General features: G+C 37.8%; 1 protein-coding gene across 1 annotated transcript; it reads right to left on the minus strand.

Moving 5' to 3' along the window:
* Window positions 1-448: 448 nt before the first annotated feature.
* LOC134540971 (uncharacterized) lies at window positions 449-19,584 on the minus strand. Its single transcript, XM_063384063.1, has 3 exons — window positions 19,506-19,584; window positions 9,414-9,523; window positions 449-831 (listed from the first exon to the last, which is right to left on the minus strand). The coding sequence occupies exon 3, from the start codon at window positions 809-811 to the stop codon at window positions 449-451; it is 363 nt and encodes a 120-aa protein (XP_063240133.1). The 5' UTR covers window positions 812-831; window positions 9,414-9,523; window positions 19,506-19,584.
* Window positions 19,585-22,638: the final 3,054 nt, after the last annotated feature.

The following is a 22,638-nucleotide window of genomic DNA, read 5'->3' on the forward strand; positions in this document are numbered from 1 at the left end:
CTCCAGTTAAGTGGCAGGAAGTTGTGTGTGTTATTAACATAGTTACCTGAACCTGCCATTTGATTATTACCAGGCAAAAGTAACTTCTAATAATATTTTCAACTTTTGCGATAGTCTCGTTTAAGTAAGTTTATTTTAAAAATAAAAAATAAAATAATTTACGTATATTTTTCTCACATCAGTTTTAATATCTCTTACGAGTAGCGCATTGCTACAAATTAGATTAAATATTACGTGTGTTTTCCATACAAAAGTAACAGTCAACGAGTTTAAAACCAGACACCAGTCAACAGCAGCCCAGCTACCGTGACCGCATAGTTCTTTACACGTATTAAAAAAATTACTTGTGCCTAGCAAATTACCAGCCACAAGTAACGTAAATAGCGTATTGGATATTGAAATAATGTAGTCAACACATCGATATTATTTTGTTTAAAAAAAAATGATTTTATTTAGCTTTTTTCCCAAAATTCTCCCCTCCCCGCTGGGCGTCCATAGCCATCAGTTTGGCCACGACTTTGCCGCTAGGCAGAGCCGGCACCTGCTGGTTTGTAGCAGGTAGCCGGACCCCTCTTTTTTCGTCGGCAGTTAGCGGCTGACCCCAGGGACATGTCCCAGAGGGGCCCGCCACCAACAGCAGCGGCGAAGTCTTGGCCGGCGGTGTTGGAGGAGGAGGGGGAGACGACGGCCCTTCCAGCAGGTCTTCTGCGAAGAAGGCCGCCGCAATGTCGGCTGGAATACTAGTCCCCCCACCCTCCTCCACCTCTTCCTCGAAGAAAGAGGCCGCCAACGCTGATGGGATCCGTTCCATTTGTCTGGGGTTGGGGAGATCTGTAGAACGCCACACAATTTTCAGGCAACCTATCTAGAGGACGAGTTATATATAGAGACCGGAAAAATTCGCGAATTCATTTCGCGATAGGCTAAAATACAATTAGTTACACCTCAGTGCTGCCTCTGCTATTGGCTCACAACTCACCTGGATGACTCCGGGCCAGTGAGAAACACCTAACCAAAGCTTTATCGAATCACAGGCTGCTACGATGGGACGTCTCACAAGACAGCAGCCAATGAGTGGGTGACATTTTACCGAGTGTACGTAGAACTATGGAGTTCATCCTAGAGGTCATTGAACCCGCTAATTTTTCCGGTCCCTAGTTATATATTTAAAAAAAAAGAAACAAGCTAGTATTTTTACTGTTACTTTAAATCAGGATAGCATGTAAATTAATATACTTTGAGATGCTATCAAGGCAACTTGAAACAAGCTAGTATTTTTTTACGTTAGGTACTTTAAATCAGGATAGCATGTAAATTAATATACTTTGAGATGCTATCAAGGCAACTTGAAACAAGCTAATATTTTTTTACGTTACTTTAAATCAGGATAGAATGTAAATTAATATACTTTGAGATGCTATCAAGGCAACTTGAAACACGCTAGTATTTTTTTACGTTACTTTAAATCAGGATAGCATGTAAATTAATATACTTTGAGATGCTATCAAGGCAACTTGAAACAAGCTAGTATTTTTTTACGTTACTTTAAATCAGGATAGCACGTAAATTAATATACTTTGAGATGTTATCAAGGCAACTTGAAACGAGCTAGTATTTTTTTTACGTTAATTTAAATCAGGATAGCACATAAATTAATATGCTTTGAGATGCTATCAAGGCAACTTGAAACAAGCTAGTATTTTTTTTACGTTACTTTTAATCAGGATAGCATGTAAATTAATATACTTTGAGATGCTATCAAGGCAATGTGAAACAAATTAGTATTTTTTACGTTACTTTTAATCAGGATAGCATGTAAATTAATATACTTTGAGATACTACAAGGCAACGTGAAACAAGCTAGTATTGTTTTTACGTTATTTTAAATCAGGATAGCATGCATATTAATATACTTTGAGATGCTATCAAGGTAACTAGAAACAAGCTAGTATTTTTTTACGTTACTTTAAATCAGGATAGCACGTAAATTAATATACTTTGAGTTGCTATCAAGGCAACTTGAAAAAAGCTAGTATTTTTTTACGTTACTTTAAATCAGGATGGTACGTAAATTAATATACTTTGAGTTGCTATCAAGGCAACTAGAACAAAGCTAGTATTTTTTACGTTACTTTAAATCAGGATAGCATGTAAATTATAATACTTTGAGATGCTATCAAGGCAACTTGAAACAAGCTAGTATTTTTTTATGTTGGGTACTTTAAATCAGGATAGCACGTAAATTAATATACTTTGAGATGCTACCAAGGCAACTTGAAACAAGCTAGTATTTTTTTACGTTACTTTAAATCAGGATAGCATGTAAATTAATATGATTGGGGATTCAAGCTATCATGGTAACAGGGAATATTTTGCAATCATCTCTGCACCTTTTCTTTAACATACCGACGGTTTTTCTCTCCACGTGAATAATGGAAAGGGTCAGTTTGCATGACATGGCGAGCGCGGGGGAGGTGAACACACCCCTCGGGATTTTTTTTTTGTGGGGGGAGGCGGAAGAAGCGCTGTTGTGTGCCTTCAACCCCCACACGTACACACATATATATACACTAGAAGCCCTCTCCGAACAGTGGAGGAGTGGTGAGCGCTGTTGTGTTCCTTCAACCACTCCTCGGAGGTTACGTCAGCAGTGTTCTTCTCACTGGTGAACGTAATCTGAGGAGAAAAAAAATGGAAGTATGTACAATTATTAGAGACCCGTAAAATTCGCGGGTTCAATGACCTCCAGGATAGACTCCAATATCCTCTACACACTCGGGCAAATGCCAACTGTTCATTGGCTGCTGACTTGTGAGTCGTCTCGACTGGGTGGCCTGTGATTCGACACTTCTATGAGTGAGGGTCTCTAATTGGCCCTCAGTCCTCCAGATTAACAGTGAACCAATGACAGAAGTAAAACTAAGGTATAATTATTTTAATTTTAGAATTACACGAAATGAACCCGCGAATTTTACGGGTCTCTAACAATTATTAGGGGGGAATCGGGCGAGGCACGAGTTTTAGAAGGACACAGATCTTTATGCCCCCAAGGTAATGTGCTGACACCGTCTTCAGAAAGCCAACGCTCATCGTCTCCTGAAGACAGTGCTACCTTGTTCACTCGCTCCGTAAACACGGCGTGGCCTCGCGAACGGAAATGGAATTGACTGCCTAAAATCCGGGAATTTTTAAGCAAGCAAACGGGAAAAGAGGACGGGGGGGGGGGGGGCAATTTTACAGTCACGCGTTACATTATAATTGCATGGTTATTTCTTACCTACAACTCTCTTTTTAGAATGTTATTTAACCTGAAAATACAGGGTATAATTTATTACGGTTACTATTATATAAGTCCAAACTAAGCTTTATTTATAAAATTATTTTACTTTAAATTAATCACGGCGAGTATGTATATCTATTTTCACACAGTGAGATAAAAATATAATTAGGCCTGGCCCTGGACCTATGGGTCCACCCATCCCCACCCCTGTGGGGGGGGGGGGGGGACATGTCCTACAGATTTGCGGTCCTGGGTGTTGCAAAATCTCTGGCGAGCATGCACTGAAAAAGACTGGCTCACGTGTGTTGTTTTACAAGCCCCGGCCTGAACCAGGGGATGGAAGCCATCTTTTCACAGACGAGAGAGCCAAACGCCCGATCGTGCATCTTCGGGTTTCTTTTTTTTTTTTTTTTTTTTGTTCATTGTAACTCATGATAACTAACGGTCAATTACGTTAGGTTAGCTACATTGTAAATACTTTAAAACATTGTTGGACGGTTGATTTGGTTAGGATAGCTACATTAAAGATACTGCGAAATCATGCAAACGGTTTCCTGGCCCTGGATAGCAACATATTTAAAAAGTTATTTGCTAAGCAACCATAAAATGATTTTACAGTATTTTTAATGTAGCTATACTTACCTAATAATATAACCAACCATCCACAATGTTTTAAACTATTTATAATGTAGCTAACCTATCCTAATCGACCGCAAATTTTAATGCCACACCGGTTTATACAATTAGATAGAACGGGGAAAAAAAGCGAGCATGAACTATGGCAGGGCGCAACAACAAGGGGGGGGGGGGCAAGGGAATTTTGCCCCCCCCCCCTCTGAAACCTTGAAGTGGGGGCAAACGGAGGCAAAGAAAGTGCTGTGTAATCAATTTTTAGATAATAAAACTGCTTAAATAGCACCATTTTCCACCTTGAAATACAAATTTTCCCGGGGGAGGACCCCCGGAACACCCGCTTCAATAGGGGGGGATCGATGATTCTTTATAAAAAGGTATATTCCCCCCCCCCCCCTTTGGAAATATAGTTGTTGCGCCCCTGAACTATGGGGAACTTCGGGTGTGGCTCTTCCCGTCTGTGAAATGAAGGCTTCTAACCAGGGGCCGGTGGAAAGTGATGTTGGTGGGGGGAGTAGGAGTGGGAGTGGGTGGATGGGAGGGGGGGGGTTTGTGCGCCCTTGATCCAAGCCCCAAGGTCACCGCCGACAGCAACCGACCACGCGCTGGGGTAGTAGTAATCTCCGGCCGCGCAGCGACCACACGTGTCGCGTCGCGTCGCTCGCGCGTCGCCGCAAAATAAAAAATAAAAAAAAACACGCGCGCTTCGTGCTCCCCCCCCCCTGACAAGCCCGCTCACCCACGTGACACGAGTTCCTCGCAAACCCTTCTAGTCTGTTCGTCCGCTGGTAGTCCGGTCAGTTTAGCAACTAAAATAGGAGTGAAGATACATAGACACCGGAAAAATTCGCGGATTCATTTCACGACAGCCTAAAAATCCATATAGTTACACCTCAGTGCTGCCTCTGCTATTGGCTCACAACTCACCTGGATGACTCCGGGCCAGTGAGAAACACTCAACCGAAGCCGTGTCAAAATCACAGGCCGCTAACATTGGGACACCTTCGCAAGACAGCAGTCAATGAGAGGGTGACATTTGACCGAGTGTACGTAGAACTATAAAGTTCATCCTAAAAGTCATTGAACCCGCGAATTTTTTCCGGTCCCTAAATATACATACACAGAAAGCTGAAAGTCGGTAAAATTGTTCAAAACATAATTATAACATTATAAGTAAAATTTTAAAAGTCCTCATCGATCCGGTACCTGGAAAAAAATTTCGAGGTCAAAGGTAAAAAAAAATGGGTTTTTCGCGATTTTCAGCAAAACGGTAAGTTTTTTCATAAAATTAGCCCAGTCAAAAATTGTATATCATGTAATCATCTATAAAAAATGTATCAGTATTATTTTTCCTAGGAGCCACCGTTTCTGAGATATAAAAAGTAGGAAAAGTAGTAATCGTCATAATACCTATGCATAAGTACGCCACGTATATTCATCACTATATTTTTTATTGGTGATTGTAACTTACCTATATAAAATATACTTAAGTATAACTATGAGAATATCAGGTAAAATGAAACCCAGTCCCTCAATTTACACGCTAGTGTAACCTTGAGACAACATCTGTCTCCTATTCAATTGTCTGTGTGGTCTGTGCGCCCACTTTTTATATCTCGACTTCCGGCACATTGCGATATTTCGATATGCCGCTCGAACTATATCAATACCGATAAAACATCGTCCTGTAAATATCGACATTTTCCATATATAGGTATGTTATAACGTACAAAACGTTTTAACCATTTATTTTTATAATAAAATTTATAGTTCCGTATACGTAGCAAATAAACACAGGTAATTTTGTTTTTATTGGGTTGGTCACAAAATTTCCAAACAATCTCACTGGTTGGCAGTGCTGTGCGCTGTGGAATAGTTATACGGAAACAGCTAAACGTAAAAAATAAATACATATCCTTGCACTTCCGTGTTTTGCACGTCCACGTCATTGCGTAACGGGCCTAACCCACACATCTCCCAAAAACATATATATACACTTGGTTCAAGTTACGTAATGAAATCAATTGACAGGTCTCTCTCCCGATTGGAAATTTACGTTGGCGCAGGCTTTGTTTTACGAAAGCTTAAAAACGTTACGAATTCTGATCACCAACTTAGGCCGGCGTCAAGGACAGTGTTATTTAATTAAAATTTTAATTCAAATAAATAAAAAATGGTTGCCTGTAAAGTCGGTTTACGGACGATAGTTTAAAGTGACAACGTCATAACAAAACATTGATGAAATGATTGCATACTTTTATGAATAAAATTAAATCATTTTTATTGAATTATCACTATTTTGTATGGATACAAAGAAGGAGTGAAATGAAATCTACAATTTAATTGATAAATTTACTTTTATTTGCACTCATTAATTCAAATATGTTTATTACTTTAACGAACAGATTATTTTAACTATAACTTTTATACATGTTTGCCATTTAACATCTTCCAATCTGTGTTATTCTGTTAAGGATAGGACGATGATAGGAAAAGTAGGTAAACGAATGGGAGTGTTTCAAGTTTAATGTGCCTCGAAAAATGGTTGTTCCAATCGAGTGGAAGAGAGATAGATGCGGCGCAAGCTTACAATGAGCGTAACGGGACAATGTGCGTAACGGGCCAATGTGCGTTACGGGACACTTTTTCATGCGTGCAGCCGGCGTTCATCGATTTATTAGACGTTGTCACGTCAAAAATCGGCGTGGGTCTGTGTCGGGACACACAGCAGTTTGGTTTGACGTGAAACGTCTGTGTCAGCGAGTCGCTTCTTAGTGTGATGGAAACTGTTTCGCTCGCTCGGCGCCTGACACTGGTACATGTGCGTGGCCCATAGCTAGAGACCAGGAAAATTCGCGGGTTCATTTCGTGTTATGCTAAAATTCAAATAATTATACCTTAGTGCTGCTTCTGTCATTGGTTCACTGTAAATCTGGAGGACTGAGGGCCAATTAGAGACCCCTCACTCGTAGAAGTGTCGAATCACAGGCCACCCAGTCGAGACGACTCACAAGTCAGCAGCCCAATGAACAGTTGGCATTTGCCCGAGTGTGTAGAGGATATTGGAGTCTATCCTGGAGGTCTTCGAACCCGCGAATTTTCCGGGTCTCTACCCATAGCCTCCTCTTGCCGGCGGTAGTCGTTGAATTTATATTGTTTTCGAACGCGAGAGACCAGATCGCGATGCCAAGGTTCGGAGCTGGCTGGCGGTCCTACACGGCCACCGGAGTCATGCGCCGTGTCACGTGTGCCGTCCCACTGACGTAAGCGATGCCGCGCGCGCGCCTGGCCGGATTACAAGGGTCGTCGCTACCCCCCCCCCCTCCCACTGCCGCACCCTGCGCATCGTCATCCCTCGGCGCTGTTATCTGTCGCTGAGCGGCCTTCGGAACTCCGCGGGCCGCCGCGCGGAGTGGCGTGAATTAGCACCGCCTTTCTGGAGTTTTCGGGCGTCGGGGTCGGCCCCGGATGACGCGACTCGTCACGTACGCTCTCGTCGGTTCGAGAAGTACGCCGCGGGTATATAAGCGACGACGCCTGCCTCCGCGGGTCTGTGCCGTGGAAGTGTGCCGCGAGTGAAGGGAAGAGGGTGAGAGACCCCCCTAGAGAGTGGCGCGACGAGGAGCGACTGGACCGCGAGAGCGCGACCGAGTGGCGCGAGACTGTGTGTGTGTGTGTGTGTGTGTGTGAGTGGACAGGCGCGAGGTGAGGGGCGAACCACTGTCGAGCCCAGCTCCAGCGAGGAGTGCGAACTGCGGAACTGGACAGACAGTGAGTGACTGGAGAAAAAAAAAGTTTTTAAATGTCAATGATTGGTGATCGGATATTTTTAAGTACATCTATTTACTAGTACTGTAAGTATTAGTAATAAATAAAACTGTAACGAAACTTAATTGGGCTATCCCTTACGAACCCAGTTCCCCAACATTAAATCGCAACAATATTTTCGTCTGGATCTTGCATTGGCATATTGTTTCTTAATACTTTTTTGTGGGCTTACGTTACACTTATACATCCTAAATATTGTTCAAAAACCACCATTTTTGGCTTAAATCGATCGATCTAAATAAACTCTATAGGCAAACACACGAATCACCGCGCCATGACGTCTGAATCTTCAGCTGTGCTGAGTAGAAGGGGGCTGCGGTTTCGACCAATCGGCGCGGTTCCCCTTCCCCGCCAAACCACCCACCCGCGACGCAAACTCACTGACGTATCAGCGAGCTGACTGTACGCGTTGAATAACGACTACTCACTTACGTCGCTAAGACTAACAGTTAGGGAATTATGAACGCAAGACCATATAGATCTTTTCGTTATGGTACAAATTTCTGTTCTGGTACCCGTATGTTTCGGTTTGATTTTAAAGACGTTTAACGTCAAAAATTTTAAAGGTGACTATTGCGATAAGAATAGTACGTCACTTTATTTTTAATTGTGAGGATTTGTTTTTCATCACAACTACCTTCGGTTTTAAACCGATGCGAATGTATATGAGAGGAATGAGATGTATTTTAATTGAAACAAAGTTTTGCGAAGATTGAGGCTTAAGGAAAGTCTAAGCGGGGCTCGGCTCAAATTATATGCCTGATAAGCCGAGGCTAAAACCTGTGGTGATAATTAATTCCCGGAATGCCCGAAGGTAGATTAACTACGCCCCACACGTAAAAAAAAAAAATCTTGTGTTTTTTACAAAAGATTCTTTTGGAAACCAGTTGCCAAGAAATAGTTTGTAATAAGTACTACAAGAAAGATATCGTAATTTTTCAACATATGGCTATGGCTATTTTTTTGCATAAATGAAAAATGTTTTTCGAGATAATAATGCGTATTTCAAATAAAATTTGGCACATATTATATTTTAATTTGTGTTTCATTCGAGCATTTTCTTTAAATAATGTAAAAAAGGTAATCGAAAATTGCGTCATTTTACTTTATTTTGTTTTATTATATTATTCTTAGGTATTTATGTTCGCAGTTAATACTGAAAAGCTATTCAGGGAACGGTACAAATTACGTTATCTATTGGCGGTACTGGGACAACACAAAGGGCATAAATGCCCGGGTAATAATCCGAACCCAGTATTGCAACGAACGCTAATTTTGTAGTGATACAGTGTTATTTTCATGTGAACGTACAAATTTACATGTATGCATCTGTAAGTTTACGTGAATATTTAGTTTGGGAAGCCTACAACTCACGTAGTTTCGGTTCCCTACCACGTTCGTGCAACTTCCGGATTTCTCTCAAAAATTGGAATTAAAAAAAATCGAAGGGTTAGGTTATGTTAGGTCAGTCACAACATGCTTGTTTTCATTGGAAACTTCTGATTTAGCGGCTGAAGTGGCGTTAATACCAAAACGCAAAACTTCCGGAAATCTTCGGAAATTCTTGCAGGGAACCGAAACTACGTGAGTTGTAGGCTTCCCATTTAGTTTCCGTTTAGGAAAACAAAAATTTCTCCACTGAAAGGGACCGCTCAGAGGAAGTGCCACTCACCTGTCTCCGCGTTGAAGAAGGCGAACAAGATGGCCGCCGTACATTTGTCAGCAGGCCTCTGCCTCTTCTCCGCTCCGACATCACGGGAGAAGGCACGCACCACAGCCAACCTAACGAAAAAAAAAAGGGGGGTTGTCTGTAAAGTCGGTTTACGGACGATAATTTTACGTGATAACGTCATAAGAAAACATTGATCAGAAAATTGCACACTTTTTAATTTTCAAATATTATTTACAGTATTTGCAAATTTAATTTAAATATTATTTTTTCAATATAAACACGAACAATTAGTTATAGAAATAAACTAAAAAAAAAAAACAATGTAAATAAATTGTTAATTTGAAAATGACGAAATTGAACAAATAAATAATTTTTTTTTAAAATTGTTGCTTTTAAAAAGCCCGCCTTAACCTGTTTGATATTACGGAAGATTTTCTCGCACGGTGGTTGGCCGGTTCTTGCACGCTCGGCTCAGGCGGAACGTGAATATGTGTCATGCTTTTTCGTGCGTGCAGCCGGCGTTCATCGATTTATAAGACGTTATCACGTCAAAAAGAAGTTAATTCATGGTTTAAGTTTTCATTCTCATTTCCTTACAAACCAGCTTTGCTTGCTGTAGAGGTTTTATTTTTTATAATGATAAAACAAAACTTATCACCTTCAAAATGTTCGCAGGTTTTCACGGCCATTGTCTGAAGCAGCTTGGCTTCTGGTTTGTAGCCGTGTCCTTGGCGAATAATTCACTGCTTCATGGTGATGGCGAACGCAATGTCGACCGAAACGTCGGTGAAATTATTCGCCAAGGACACGGCTACAACCCAGAAGCCAAGCTACTACTTATCACCTTAAAGTTCGAATTCCGGAAAAAATGAAAAAAAGAATATAATATGTAACTTTATATACTGTTGTTAATTCTTGATTTCTTACCCTTGGCTATAGTAGGTTCGGAATATTGCATTATTTTCTTGAAACCAAACTCACCTTTCCCCCTCCCCTCTTTAGTGACTACTCCAGTAGGTAGGGGTAGTATCTTTCTTCTTGTCTGTTATTGAAGCAATGGTGTATGTTATAAATTATATATATATAATATATATAAATCAATCTCCCCAATTGCAAGAACCATTAAAAAAAATATTTATTTGGTATTTGAAACCCGTACATTTTCAAAAAAAGTATTTAAAAAACATTTATATATTATTTCCTAATAATTTCAAAATATCAAGTGTAGTATGTACGGAGAATTTAATTTCATAACGAAATTATTATATCTACTTAAGTTGTTGAACTGAAGGAAAGGTTCGAACATAATAATTTAAAACAACAAAAATTATAAGAAAAGTGAAATCTCTTGTAGGATATTTTTTTTGTACAAAATATTTTTTTGGACGAAAATAAACATAAACAACCATTAAATGAACTTTTGATACTGTAACAGTTAAAACATAATACATGTTTTATATTATTACACGTAGATATATTACACATCCAAAATAAAAACACAGAATTCCAATTTTTGTTACAATTAAAATTACAAATAAATAAATAGCGATGTCACTGCGATGTGCACAAAAATTAAATAAAAACATTATGTAGTAGTGTTCTTAAAGAAGTTCAAGTTTAATAATCCCGATGATTTAATTAAGTTTCTAAATGTTTCATTGTATGAAATAAAACATTTATGCTCCTGCTTAACCCTGATGTAAGCTATTACCAAGAATTCTGTACTCAGGAGTACTGTAAGTTCCAATAAAATATAGTTGTATTCAAATAATGTGAATATTTCTCAATAAGTAAGCAAATCTCACAAAACTAGTGTCATTTAAATTCTTAGTCTTCTGAAACTGATCGATTTATTAAGGTCAGTAATATCATTACCTAAAATTCCGGTGATGTCAGTATGAAATGTATCTTTTAATTTGACATCTCCAACACTATCATTGATTTAGTACTTAATTTAAGATTTTTAAAATGCCTATTTGCAAACAGTTGTTTGAACAGCTTTCCATTATTAGTTACGCATATTAAGCACGGTAAAACAAAAAAAAATTAAAGTGAAATAACAAGGTTAAAATGTTATACAATAACTTCATGCTTGTAAGCACACACACATATTTTAACCTAACACACTTTTTTAATATCTAACATTTATTTCAACATCGACAGTGCAAGCTCTTTACATATGGGGGTAGAGCGCCTGCCTTGTGACTTGTAGGACCCGGGTTCGCGCCCCGGCTCCTCCAAGGCGGATTGCCCAGACAAAATGGTTGCATTTTCTCTGGTAGGAATACAATCCCGTGTAACAAATCAGGCTACCAAAGAAACGGTGGGTGGAACAGAAAAAACCTACCAGGTGGCTTCCAAATGGGGAGCCCGTTTCTTTTCTTGGGCTCCCCATGCGGTGGCCATTCCGGGGGTTTCTCAGGGGGAACGGAGTTTTGCAAAAATATTTTTTGTAGTTTTGTAGCGTGTTAGTTTTTAGTAACTGTAGCATTATCATTCCAACATGTTATAAATAAAGCCCAAACAAACATTTAAAACATTTTTCTTTTGTACATAAAATATTTGAATTAAGTGTGTATCAGTCAGTGAGTTGTGTATTCAACCATTTATCGGTATATATTTTCTTGAAGTGTTAATGACAGTTAAATTTTAGTCACAAACTATTGACCAATACCTCTGTAATGTAGTATTTTAGACGTTTTTGACGAGAAAAAAAATATTTTCGGCACATGAATTTTATTCTTAAAAATTTTATTACTGAAAAGCTACTAGTTTTCAATCAGGAAGATCGTCTTTAACACACACAGTATCATGTATTATTATCTTACAAATAGACGCTTTGCATTCAAAATTGCAAATGTAATTTTAATTTCATGATATTAGGTGTTCCGCAAAGTAGTAGTTTATCTCAACTACTCTTTAATATTTAAGAAATGATATTCCAACTGTAATCGGAATTGATCAAGAAAAGAATCTGAAGGAAAAAAAGGGAATATGTTTGGGAAACTATTCAGCAAGATATTTCAGCTGTCCAGATCTGGTTTTCAAGTTAACAAACGTCTCTGAATTACATAGCATTTAATGTATAACATTTAGTAAAAAAAAAATTAATTCAATTAATTAGAATTATCTCATTGTATAAAATGACATTAAACGTGATGTCCACTTTTAATACCTTCAAGTTTTTTTATTTTTCACCAACATGTAGATAATACTATTAGTTGCACTTGAAGATTTTAGGTCTTATTAAATTTATAACTTTCTCTGCATCAATACCAGATTGTATACTTTGTTCTTCAAATTGATTAGCTATGAAGTAGAATATTGTGTCGTAATTTGGAATTAAATAACTAATTTTGATTGTAATATAATTGAAAGTATGCAAAATATTCTTAAATTAATATTTTAAAATTTCAGGCTTTTAAATTCCTTTTAAATATGCTACATTCCAATATAAATTTAATTTGCGTGTTATATTTACTAGACTTTCAATCAGTGATACACATTTTATTATATACGTTTTGTTACCATTTTTGATGCTTGGCATAATATCTCGGTTTGGATTAAGAATTTCAACTTGCAATTATAGAATTAGTGACACTTTTAAAACCATTAGTAACTATAAAATTTGTGAAAAATTATAACTTTTTGAATAATCTAAAAATTTTCATTGGTAAAAAACTTAAACAAAAAGTTATTTAAAACATTTTATAAGCTACATATTTATTATTGTATACTCCATTGTAGTTTCTGTTTAATATTTTTTTGAAAACCAAAGTAACCAATTAGTTAATATGAACTTTATCAATCTTTTTTATCTGGTGCCCTGTTGTTTTATGTTTTGTCGTAATGTTATTGATACGTATGTCTTGTGTTAATGGGTTTTGTTGTTATTCTATGTGCTTATATGGTACCTATTTTTTTAATTACGTGTGATAATTCGTTTATAAGTGTTGTAAGGCACGAAAAACTTAATTTAATTTTGATTTGACAGTTTTAAAGAAGTTCTAATAATATGCTACGCATACTAACATTTTTTATTTCCTAATAGAAAAAAATACTTAAATTTCAGGAGAGTTTACTTTTGAAAGACTGCAAAGCCCACCAACATTCGATGTACGAGCCTATGTCTCCCCTAGAGCGCCTGTGCTGCTTGCCCTGTGCCAACAAACTACACGACACAAAAATATTTCCATCGCAATTCAGCATCTTAAAAACACATTTTGTAGACTTTAAATAATTTATTAAAGACATAAAAAACCTTAACATCTGAGTTTTTTGTGTTCAGTCACAGAAAACATTACATAAGAAAATCCTTGAATATTTGCGTTGGATTTGCACTCATTAAATAATGATTTACAATTACTTCAAGTATTCCAATGTGCCAAAATATAAATTCTATGAAGCTAGTTAATTTACGATTTTACGAGTAAGGCCGATTTCCTCATTCCGTAGAATGTATATTCTCCTTCGTGCATGGAATACTACAATATGTATATTTTTTTTTAATCGTCGTAATAAGAATACAGTGCTGCTCCCTATAATACATTTTTGGAAACATTTCTTTCTTCATTTCCGCGATCTGGACATTATTTGTAATTGCAACTATCACCGGCAGAAGCTCTATCGGTAAGCTTGAGAAACAGCTAGAAGGTTGAAAGCGCTATCTACCGAGTATTCTATACACTACTTCGAGGGCAATGACGCTGTACTCTTTCCATGGAGTGTATACGAAAAAAAAGGCAGAATTCCGTCTCGTCCTTTGAACGTATGTCAGTTTTCCGTAATGGTACTTTTCCGCCTTTTTCGAAGAGGGTAGGCGGAATACTACCATTATGGTAGTCTTCCCGTATGGTAGTCTTCCGCGCCCCCAAAAATGGTGTTCAGATCGAACTTCGAAGACCTGTACCAACCATCGGGAATCATTTTAAACTAGAGATGGGCCATTTAAATCCTCAAATAATCAAACACCATCTAATCCTTTAATAATCGTAGGATTCAATAATCGAGAGAAATGAGTCTATGAGAAATATTACAGAAATTAAAGTAAAATAATTATTTTTTACCCTTCATAACCAGTGGTGGATCCAGGATTTTTATTTGGGAGGGGCTTGACCCAGCTGAGGCTAGGCTTTATCAAGGCAAACACTAAAACAATAGTGGACCCAGATGCTTTTTGGGGGGGGGGGGGGCTTGAGCCCCTTAGCCCCCCCTCTGGATCCGCTACTGTTCATAACTATCCTGCTACCATACCCCAAGTTATTTTACTCGACTGTATCATGTGCGTGCTGGACTCTTTTTTTGGACGGGTAAAATCTTGTGAGTTCGCATCACCGACATGCTGTAGTAGCAGTAAGTGAAGTTAATTTGACCACGTGAATACATGCCCTAGGTCTGACATCACTGGTAAGTCATAGCTAGGTAATGAATTTTTACTGATATGATACCGAAATAATTTTCTTACGTACATTTGACGTAGAAATGATGTCATGTTACACATTTAAAAACAAAGCTTTTAGTTTTTCACTTCTGTTGACAGTCCCCATGACTGGCTATTTTTTTTATTTTTTTTTTATTTTTTTTTTTTTTTTTTTGCTTATTTCGTTGTGACGAACTCTGAAGCCGAAGTTGGTCGTTTCGAATTCAGACTCATCCTGGATGCATCTATGTAACTCTCTCTCTCTCTCTCTTCCATTTAGCTCCCCCTCCTCCCTCCCCTAACCCTGGTGAGCTCTGACACCGCAAAGCGTCGTGCGTCCATGCGCATCCATGCGCATCCATGCGCATCCATGCGCGACAGAGCACACACGCGGCGCGAGGGCACAACTTCCGCCGCGTCACAGTTGGCTCTCCGACGACAAAACAAAAAATTTAAAAAAAAAAAAAAATTGGTTGTCTGTAAAGCCGGTTTACGGACGATAGCTTAACGTGACAACGTCATGACAAAACATTGATGAAATTATTGCATACTTTTATGAATAAAATTGAATCATTTTAATTGAATTATCACTATTTTGTATCGATACAAAGAAGGAGTGAAATGAAATCTACAATTTAATTGATATATTTACTTTTATTTGCACTCATTAATTCTAGTATGTTTATTACTTTAACTCTAACTTTTATACATGTTTGCTATTTAACTTCTTCCAATCTGTGTTATTCTGTTAAGGATAGGACGATGATAGGAAAAGTAGGAAACGAATGGGAGTGTTTCAAGTTTAATGTGTCTCGAAAAAGTCAAATCGATGGTTGTTCCAATCGAGTGGAAGAGAGATAGATGCGGCGCAAGCGTACAATGAGCGTAACGGGACACAGCGTAACGAGACAATGTGCGTAACGGGACACTTTTTCGTGCGTGCAGCCGGCGTTCATCGATTTATTAGACGTTGTCAAGTCAATAAAATAAAATTGAAATTTTATTTTAATTATTAATTAATCATATCCTGGTCTGAAATTTGCTAGGCAACCCATATTCAATATATTTATTGACATATTAAATTGAATATAAAATACGTTTCATCAAATAAACATCTCGGTGAAGGTCGTTTTATACCGGGATCCCATACTATTTCATGATTTGTAAATATCTTAGCTCTAGGCACGGGCGGGTCTGGCAGGGTTGGGGGGGGGGGAGACTCACCCACGTTCCCCCCCCCCCCCCAACCCCGCCAGACCCGGCGGTGACGTGGTGAGACGTCACCCCCCCTCCAATGTTTTCAAGTACATCCAGTAGTTTTAATATACTATTTTCATGTTTATAAAATACATGTACTTACAGTGATGACGTATAGCGGTAGATCAGGTGTCAAATAAAAATTACATACAAAGCATAGTTTGAAAATAAACAAACATTTTATACTTAACTCGACGGAGGTACTAGCATTTAAATAATTAGATTTATTTTATGGTCCCCCCCCCCCCCCCCAAACTTCATGTGCCAGAGATGCTCATGGCTCTAGGTATTATGGCATTTGGTAGGAGTGATTTCGTGAATGTAACAGAAGTCGCGTGTGACGTCACGGTGTAGCCATCTGTGGAGTAAAACCGAAGTTCGTAGAGACAAAGGGCAACTTTATAGTATTCTGTTAACTGTTTTAATTAATTATAACAAGATGGCCAGTATTTCAATAAAATTCCTTGCATCGAAATTCAGATCCAAAGCCGGGGAACATTATTTTTTTTTCAAGTCTCTTTCGCTTTTATCGGAGATATACAAAATCGAATGATTCTGTAGTCTACGGAGTTGGAAGGGTTGATTAATTTCCAAGTTGTTTATTTTACATTAATTTGATAGAGGACTAACATCACTGCTAAAATACTAGGCAGGTATATCCATTAATTGGCCAATTGGTGTCGGAACTAGTTAATTAATTTTGCTAAAAATATATTTATATTAAAAAAAAAACTTTTCCTGGAGTACAAAAATCTAGAAACTTCAAGTTTTACCGTCTGAATCCCTGGCAATGATCCTGACCACGCAACAAGTCACTGACTGCTACAGACGTGTATCTGAAAAATGTGCGTCTTGTTTATATTTGTATCAGCTGTCATCTATACGAAAACAAAAATTCTGACGTAATTCAGTAAAGCTTGACTCGCAATAGTCATTCTCGTCCGTCCGTCAATGAGCCAGGCGAATCACAATTTTCCGCACGGCCATCAAATACTTTTCCTTTTTTAATGCTGCCAACAGACTATAAATCTTAAATATTGGTAAACATTTATATTGTATATAATTATTATATTAACGATCATGACAGTTAAGCACTTAATAAATAATTCATTCAATTAAATTTTTCTTTCGCTCTGATATTTATCAAAATATTTTCAGTTGTAATAAAAAAATGTTCAAAACTTAAGTCAATAACATTTAACGGAAGCAGCTTAACATATAAATATGCTTAAATCCTTTTAAGTTAGTAAAGGTCGAAAGTTAAAGTTTGGTACACCGCGCCCGCGACTAGACGGTAAAAATTTCTATATATGATGACGTCATGGATGTGTCCAACCTGATTGGTTATAAATCTTTCGCGTGGCCCGCCGCCGCGCTATTGTTTGTGTCTGTGCTTTACGGGAAGGGAAACCTAAGATGTACATCAAGCTCTGTCCCTGCCCGAATATTCACCTTCGGCCAACCTCAGGATTTGTTTTATTTTTGCGCAGGAAAAATGAATTCAAATATTAAAAGTGGTTAGGTTACGGTTAGTTAGGTTAGTATAGCTACATTAAAATAAACAGAGAAATATATATATATATATATATATATATATATATATATATATATATAAAAACAAATCCCGAGGTTGGCCTAAGGTGAATATTCGGGCGTGTTCGGGCAGGGACAGAACTTGATGTACATCTTAGGCTTCCCGTCAGGGTGTCCACAGTTAGTATTTTCGTACTAGATCTAGTACTTTTATAACTTTTTTAGTGGTCTAGTACAGAACTAGTACATTTTTCTTTAATATAATAATATTATAGTAACTCAAATATGTTTTATTAAGCGTAATTATTTTTAAAAACTATGTAATGTATGTGTGTGGTGTGATATTTAAGTTCGAGCATTGCAATGTCAAAATAACTTCCTAAATTGTTAAAAACCATAACAAATTATTTTTTGTACTTTTTTTTCTAATCTAGTACTTTTTTCTCCCCTAAGTTGGTACGAAATATTTTTTTCCTTGTGGACACCCTGCTTCCCGTGCTTTACAACCACCTCCTTCAAACCGGACGCCACCGTTCGTCCAATCACGTGACCGGCAGCCAATCATATGGCCCGAAAAATTCCATCCGTCCGTTCGTCAAAAACTTGGTAACTTTACACTTCTAACGGACGGATAAATTATAACTTCCAAATGTCTGCAAGGGTTTTGCGGGTCTAATTTTATTTTGAGACGTTTTTCTTTATAATTGTTACATAATTATTGTTCGGACACATTTTAACGGTTAAATTTTAAAACAAAAATAGTCAAGTGACAGAAGTGTAATGAATTATGCGTGGTAACGCTGAAAATGTAATAAATACCAAGAGTGAAACGTACTGAGTTTTAAGTGCATAGCTCGCATGCTTGTCAGACTAATTTAATTATACAAGAGAAAATGTTCTCCAAAATTTAAGTTTTCTCAGCAGTTTGCAGCATGTATAAAGTAAAAATAACAAATGTGAGCGAATCCTTCAGTACTTGCCGGAGAAGAGATGTGTATAACACCTGACCTCGGTAACAATGCAAATTCACGTGTTCTCATGTTGCAAATGAAACTTTGACACGAAATTTAACATATAATTCTTCAAAATAATACCAAGAGTGATAAATATATACGCGAATAGTTGTTTTCAAACATTTCTTCAAGTGAATCATGCGTAGTTTCCGCCCCTGCCTCTAGAATTCGTTGCCGGAGCAGCTACGTAACTATCGAATCATTCCTTTTGCAGAATTAAATGTTAAACTAAATAATGAAATGGTTCCGATAAAAGCCAAAAAATAATAATAAAGCTTGAAAAAAATACGAAACCACCGCTTTGTACTTGAATTTCGTCACTGAATTATATTACAATACTACTAATTTCGTTAAAATTATGTAAACCGTTAAAACTACAGAGTTTCCCTTTTGTCTTCGCAACCTTCCGCCACCGATGACACCATCGTGCAGTGGCGTAGCCAGGATTTGTGAATTGGGGGTGTTAAGAAGCATGGGCCCCCCTTCCCCCCCCCCCTCCGTATTAAAGCGGGGGGTCCGGGGTTCCCCCCCCGGGAAAATTTTGGATTTTAAGGTGTAAAATAGTGCTATTTTAGCAGTTTTCGGTACTTAAATTTAAATATTGTAATGGTAAAAATTTTATTAATTTTAATATGAAATTTGTTTGAGTGATGAATAAGAAATTAATTAAAGATTTGGTGCTAAGGGGGGGTTTGAACCCATAAACCCCCCCCCCCCCTGGCTACGCCCCTGCCACCGTGGTTACACTACTACCAAATGCCGTGTACCGCGCGAGCTAAGATGTTACACAACAATGAATGCGACGGACGGACTATTGCAGTTTCGGGCCTTTCGCCCGTCGTTGAAAATGAAAACCAAACGCCCACATACCTGATATCCTCCTCAGTAGCAATCTCTGACTGTTCGTTGAAGCAGGAACGGTAAGCGACACGACCACACAAACACTCACACGTGGTGGTCCCGTTTTCAACGCACGTGTAGCGTCCTTGCACGTGTGAGCGCGCCACAGCAGCCAACTGAAGCCTCGCTCCGACCTCCCTGCGCGTACCTGTGTGACCCCCGGAGGGAAGGGAGGATCGCGTCTTGAGGGCTGTGAACAACACCTCCCTCTCCTACAATAGTCTCTCTTGGCTGGATACTGGAGGCGCGACGTGAGAAGCACTCACGTGTTTTTGACGTGACAACGTCTAATAAATCGATGAACGCCGGCTGCACGCACGAAAAAGTGTCCCGTTACGCTCATTGTACGCTTGCGCCGCATCTATCTCTCTTCCACTCGATTGGAACAACCATTCTTTTCCTACTTTACCTATCATCGTCCTATCCTTAACAGAATAACACAGATTGGAAGAAGTTAAATAGCAAACATGTATAAAAGTTATAGTGAAAATAATCTGTTCGTTAAAGTAATAAACATATTTGAATTAATGAGTGCAAATAAAAGTAAATTTATCTATTAAATTGTAGATTTCATTTCACTCCTTCTTTGTATCCATACAAAATAGTGATAATTCAATAAAAATGATTAAATTTTATTCATAAAAGTATGCAATCATTTCATCAATGTTTTGTCATGACGTTGTCACGTTAAACTATCGTCCGTAAACCAACTTTACAGGCAACCAATTTTTTTTTTTTTTTTTTTTTTTACGTTTTCGTATTCCTAAACATGTTTTTCCCACTTTTTTTTTTAACACAATCTTAGCTACGACCATTCTTACAGTGGGTGGTATGTGAATAGTCTGCAACCATCTAACCTATGCCATTAAGTATGTTTCTAATCATCCAATCGAAAAAAAACTAGTAGGCACTACAGTATTTCTAAAATATGTTTATACATAAATGATATTAGTGATATACTACCATCTGTAATTGTAAATGTTATTTTGATGACAAGTCGACTCGAACCTGTTAAGTTGTACGTACCGATCACAGCGAAATTATTTGTCCTGCTGAGAGTTGCAAACAAGCATTTATCAGTCGTCTTTTTAATAGCTTTAGAGAGCAGTAAAATAATTGTTGCACTGAATCATAGTATAAATAGAATTATTAATCATGGAACTGAGACTGTATTCAGTAGTATAAAAATACTATAGCATCAAGTTCCTGCTTTGAATTATTCTTAAGGTCAAGCAATGATACCAAGTGCTTTATTTTCAACACTTCTCTCCAAAAACAATTGCCACACAAATTTTAGCAACGTAATAAATTCTGTTCTCTAAAAATAACTCTTTAAAGTGTGTGCTAGTATTTCAAGTATATTTTTAAAGTCACATTTTCATATTTGCCCATCTTAATATTTGTGACATAATTTCATTAATATTATTACCCCTCTTTTTTTTCGATGTAGTTCGTTGACCTTATTTCATGTAGGCCTACCTGTGCAGTTAACTTTTGTATATTATGTCTACACAGAACTTTATTTTCTCAGGAACTCAGGCATAAAAATACAAAACATTTCTGGCGTTGAAAGGCTATCAATCAGTGGCAACACGTTTTCTTTGGGAAAGTGAATTTCGTACGTTGCCACCATTTGCCTGAGATAATCCGCCTTGGAGGAGCCGGGTCGCGAACCCGGGTCCTACAAGTCACATGTCATACGCTCTACCCCAGAGCCAGAAGTTAGAGCGGCGACCTGGCAGACTTATTAACACTTGCACGATGTTATTCCACCAGTTTACTGTAGTTTATAGTTTGTCAGTAACACGTGCTTACTTCTGGCTGTTGATTTGGGAAGCAATCATGCATAGGGTAAGTATTAAAAAATAACACGTGAGCGAGTGTTTCAGTAAGGGAAACCTAAGATGTACATCAAGTTCTGTCCCTGCCCGAACACGCCCGAATATTCACCTTCGGCCAACCTCGGGTTTATTTATATTTATATATTTATATTTCTCTGTTTATTTTAATGTAGCTATAGTACTAACCTAACTAACCGTCGATAGTGTTCTAAAGTGTTTTAATGTAGCTAACCTAACCGACCACTTTTAATATTTGAATTCATTTTTCCTGCGCAAAAATAAAAACAAATCCCGAGGTTGCCCGAAGGTGAATATTCCGGCAGGGACAAAGCTTGATGTACATCTTAGGTTTCCCGTTTCAGTAAACGTCAAACCTCGGTAACCTTTCATGTGTTTTCAACACCGCCGCTAGAATTCGCTGCCGGAGCAGTCTCGTCGACTGTCAAAATCATTCCCTTCGCATAGAGAAATTTCGAACTGTGTAATGAAACGGCTCCGATAAAACGAAAACTACTAGAACACCGGCTACTGACCTGATTTCCAACAGGTAATTTGATTAATATACTGCCCATATTGGTAAAATTCATTAAATAGTTAAAGTTTCCGTTCCATTCGCGAAATTACACCTACCAAATACCAATTTCAGGGACAACTTAACATTTCAAAACCAGCAGCAATAACGTTTTGGTTCGAATAGTTTTTTTTTAAAGATGGACATTTTTCTCAAACCATAGGTGACGCGATTCCACTTAGAATGCATGATGCCTGAAAAAGTAAAGTGAAATGTAGAGACACAAAATATGTTTTAAAAGCACAAGAAAATGAAAAGTATTTTACAAAAGTACAAGTGCAATGAACTACTGCAAGAATCGTGTCTTTTTTCAGTTACCATATATTATGGCAAATACGTAGTAAATTTTAATTAATAGTATTTTTGGTTTAATTTAAATGTATACAGAAAGTGTTTCTTTCGCGAAAAGGTGTGCACTTAGGTGTTGTCACTTTTATTTATCTTGTACATTTTCTTTCTGTTATAACATGAACGAGATGATTATTACAGGAAAGGTTTAATAAAGCGTACTTGATCTGTCTCTTAAGTATGTCTGTGACGACACTTTTCTCGTTTGGGAATTTTTGTTGTGCCGTTAACATTTAAACTTATTTAAAAGGTGCTGTTGAAATCCTGCTGATGTGTTAACTAATGTGTAGGAGGAACTGGACTATTAGGTCGGATGTATGTGCCGTATAGCTAAATGTGCACA

This window comes from Bacillus rossius, chromosome 17 (assembly GCF_032445375.1).
Source record: "Bacillus rossius redtenbacheri isolate Brsri chromosome 17, Brsri_v3, whole genome shotgun sequence".
NCBI lineage: Eukaryota > Metazoa > Arthropoda > Insecta > Phasmatodea > Bacillidae > Bacillus > Bacillus rossius.

Bases quoted from the DNA above. Each gene is read 5' to 3' on its own strand.
- LOC134540971 (XM_063384063.1), bottom strand. From the start codon at position 811: ATGGAACGGATCCCATCAGCGTTGGCGGCCTCTTTCTTCGAGGAAGAG.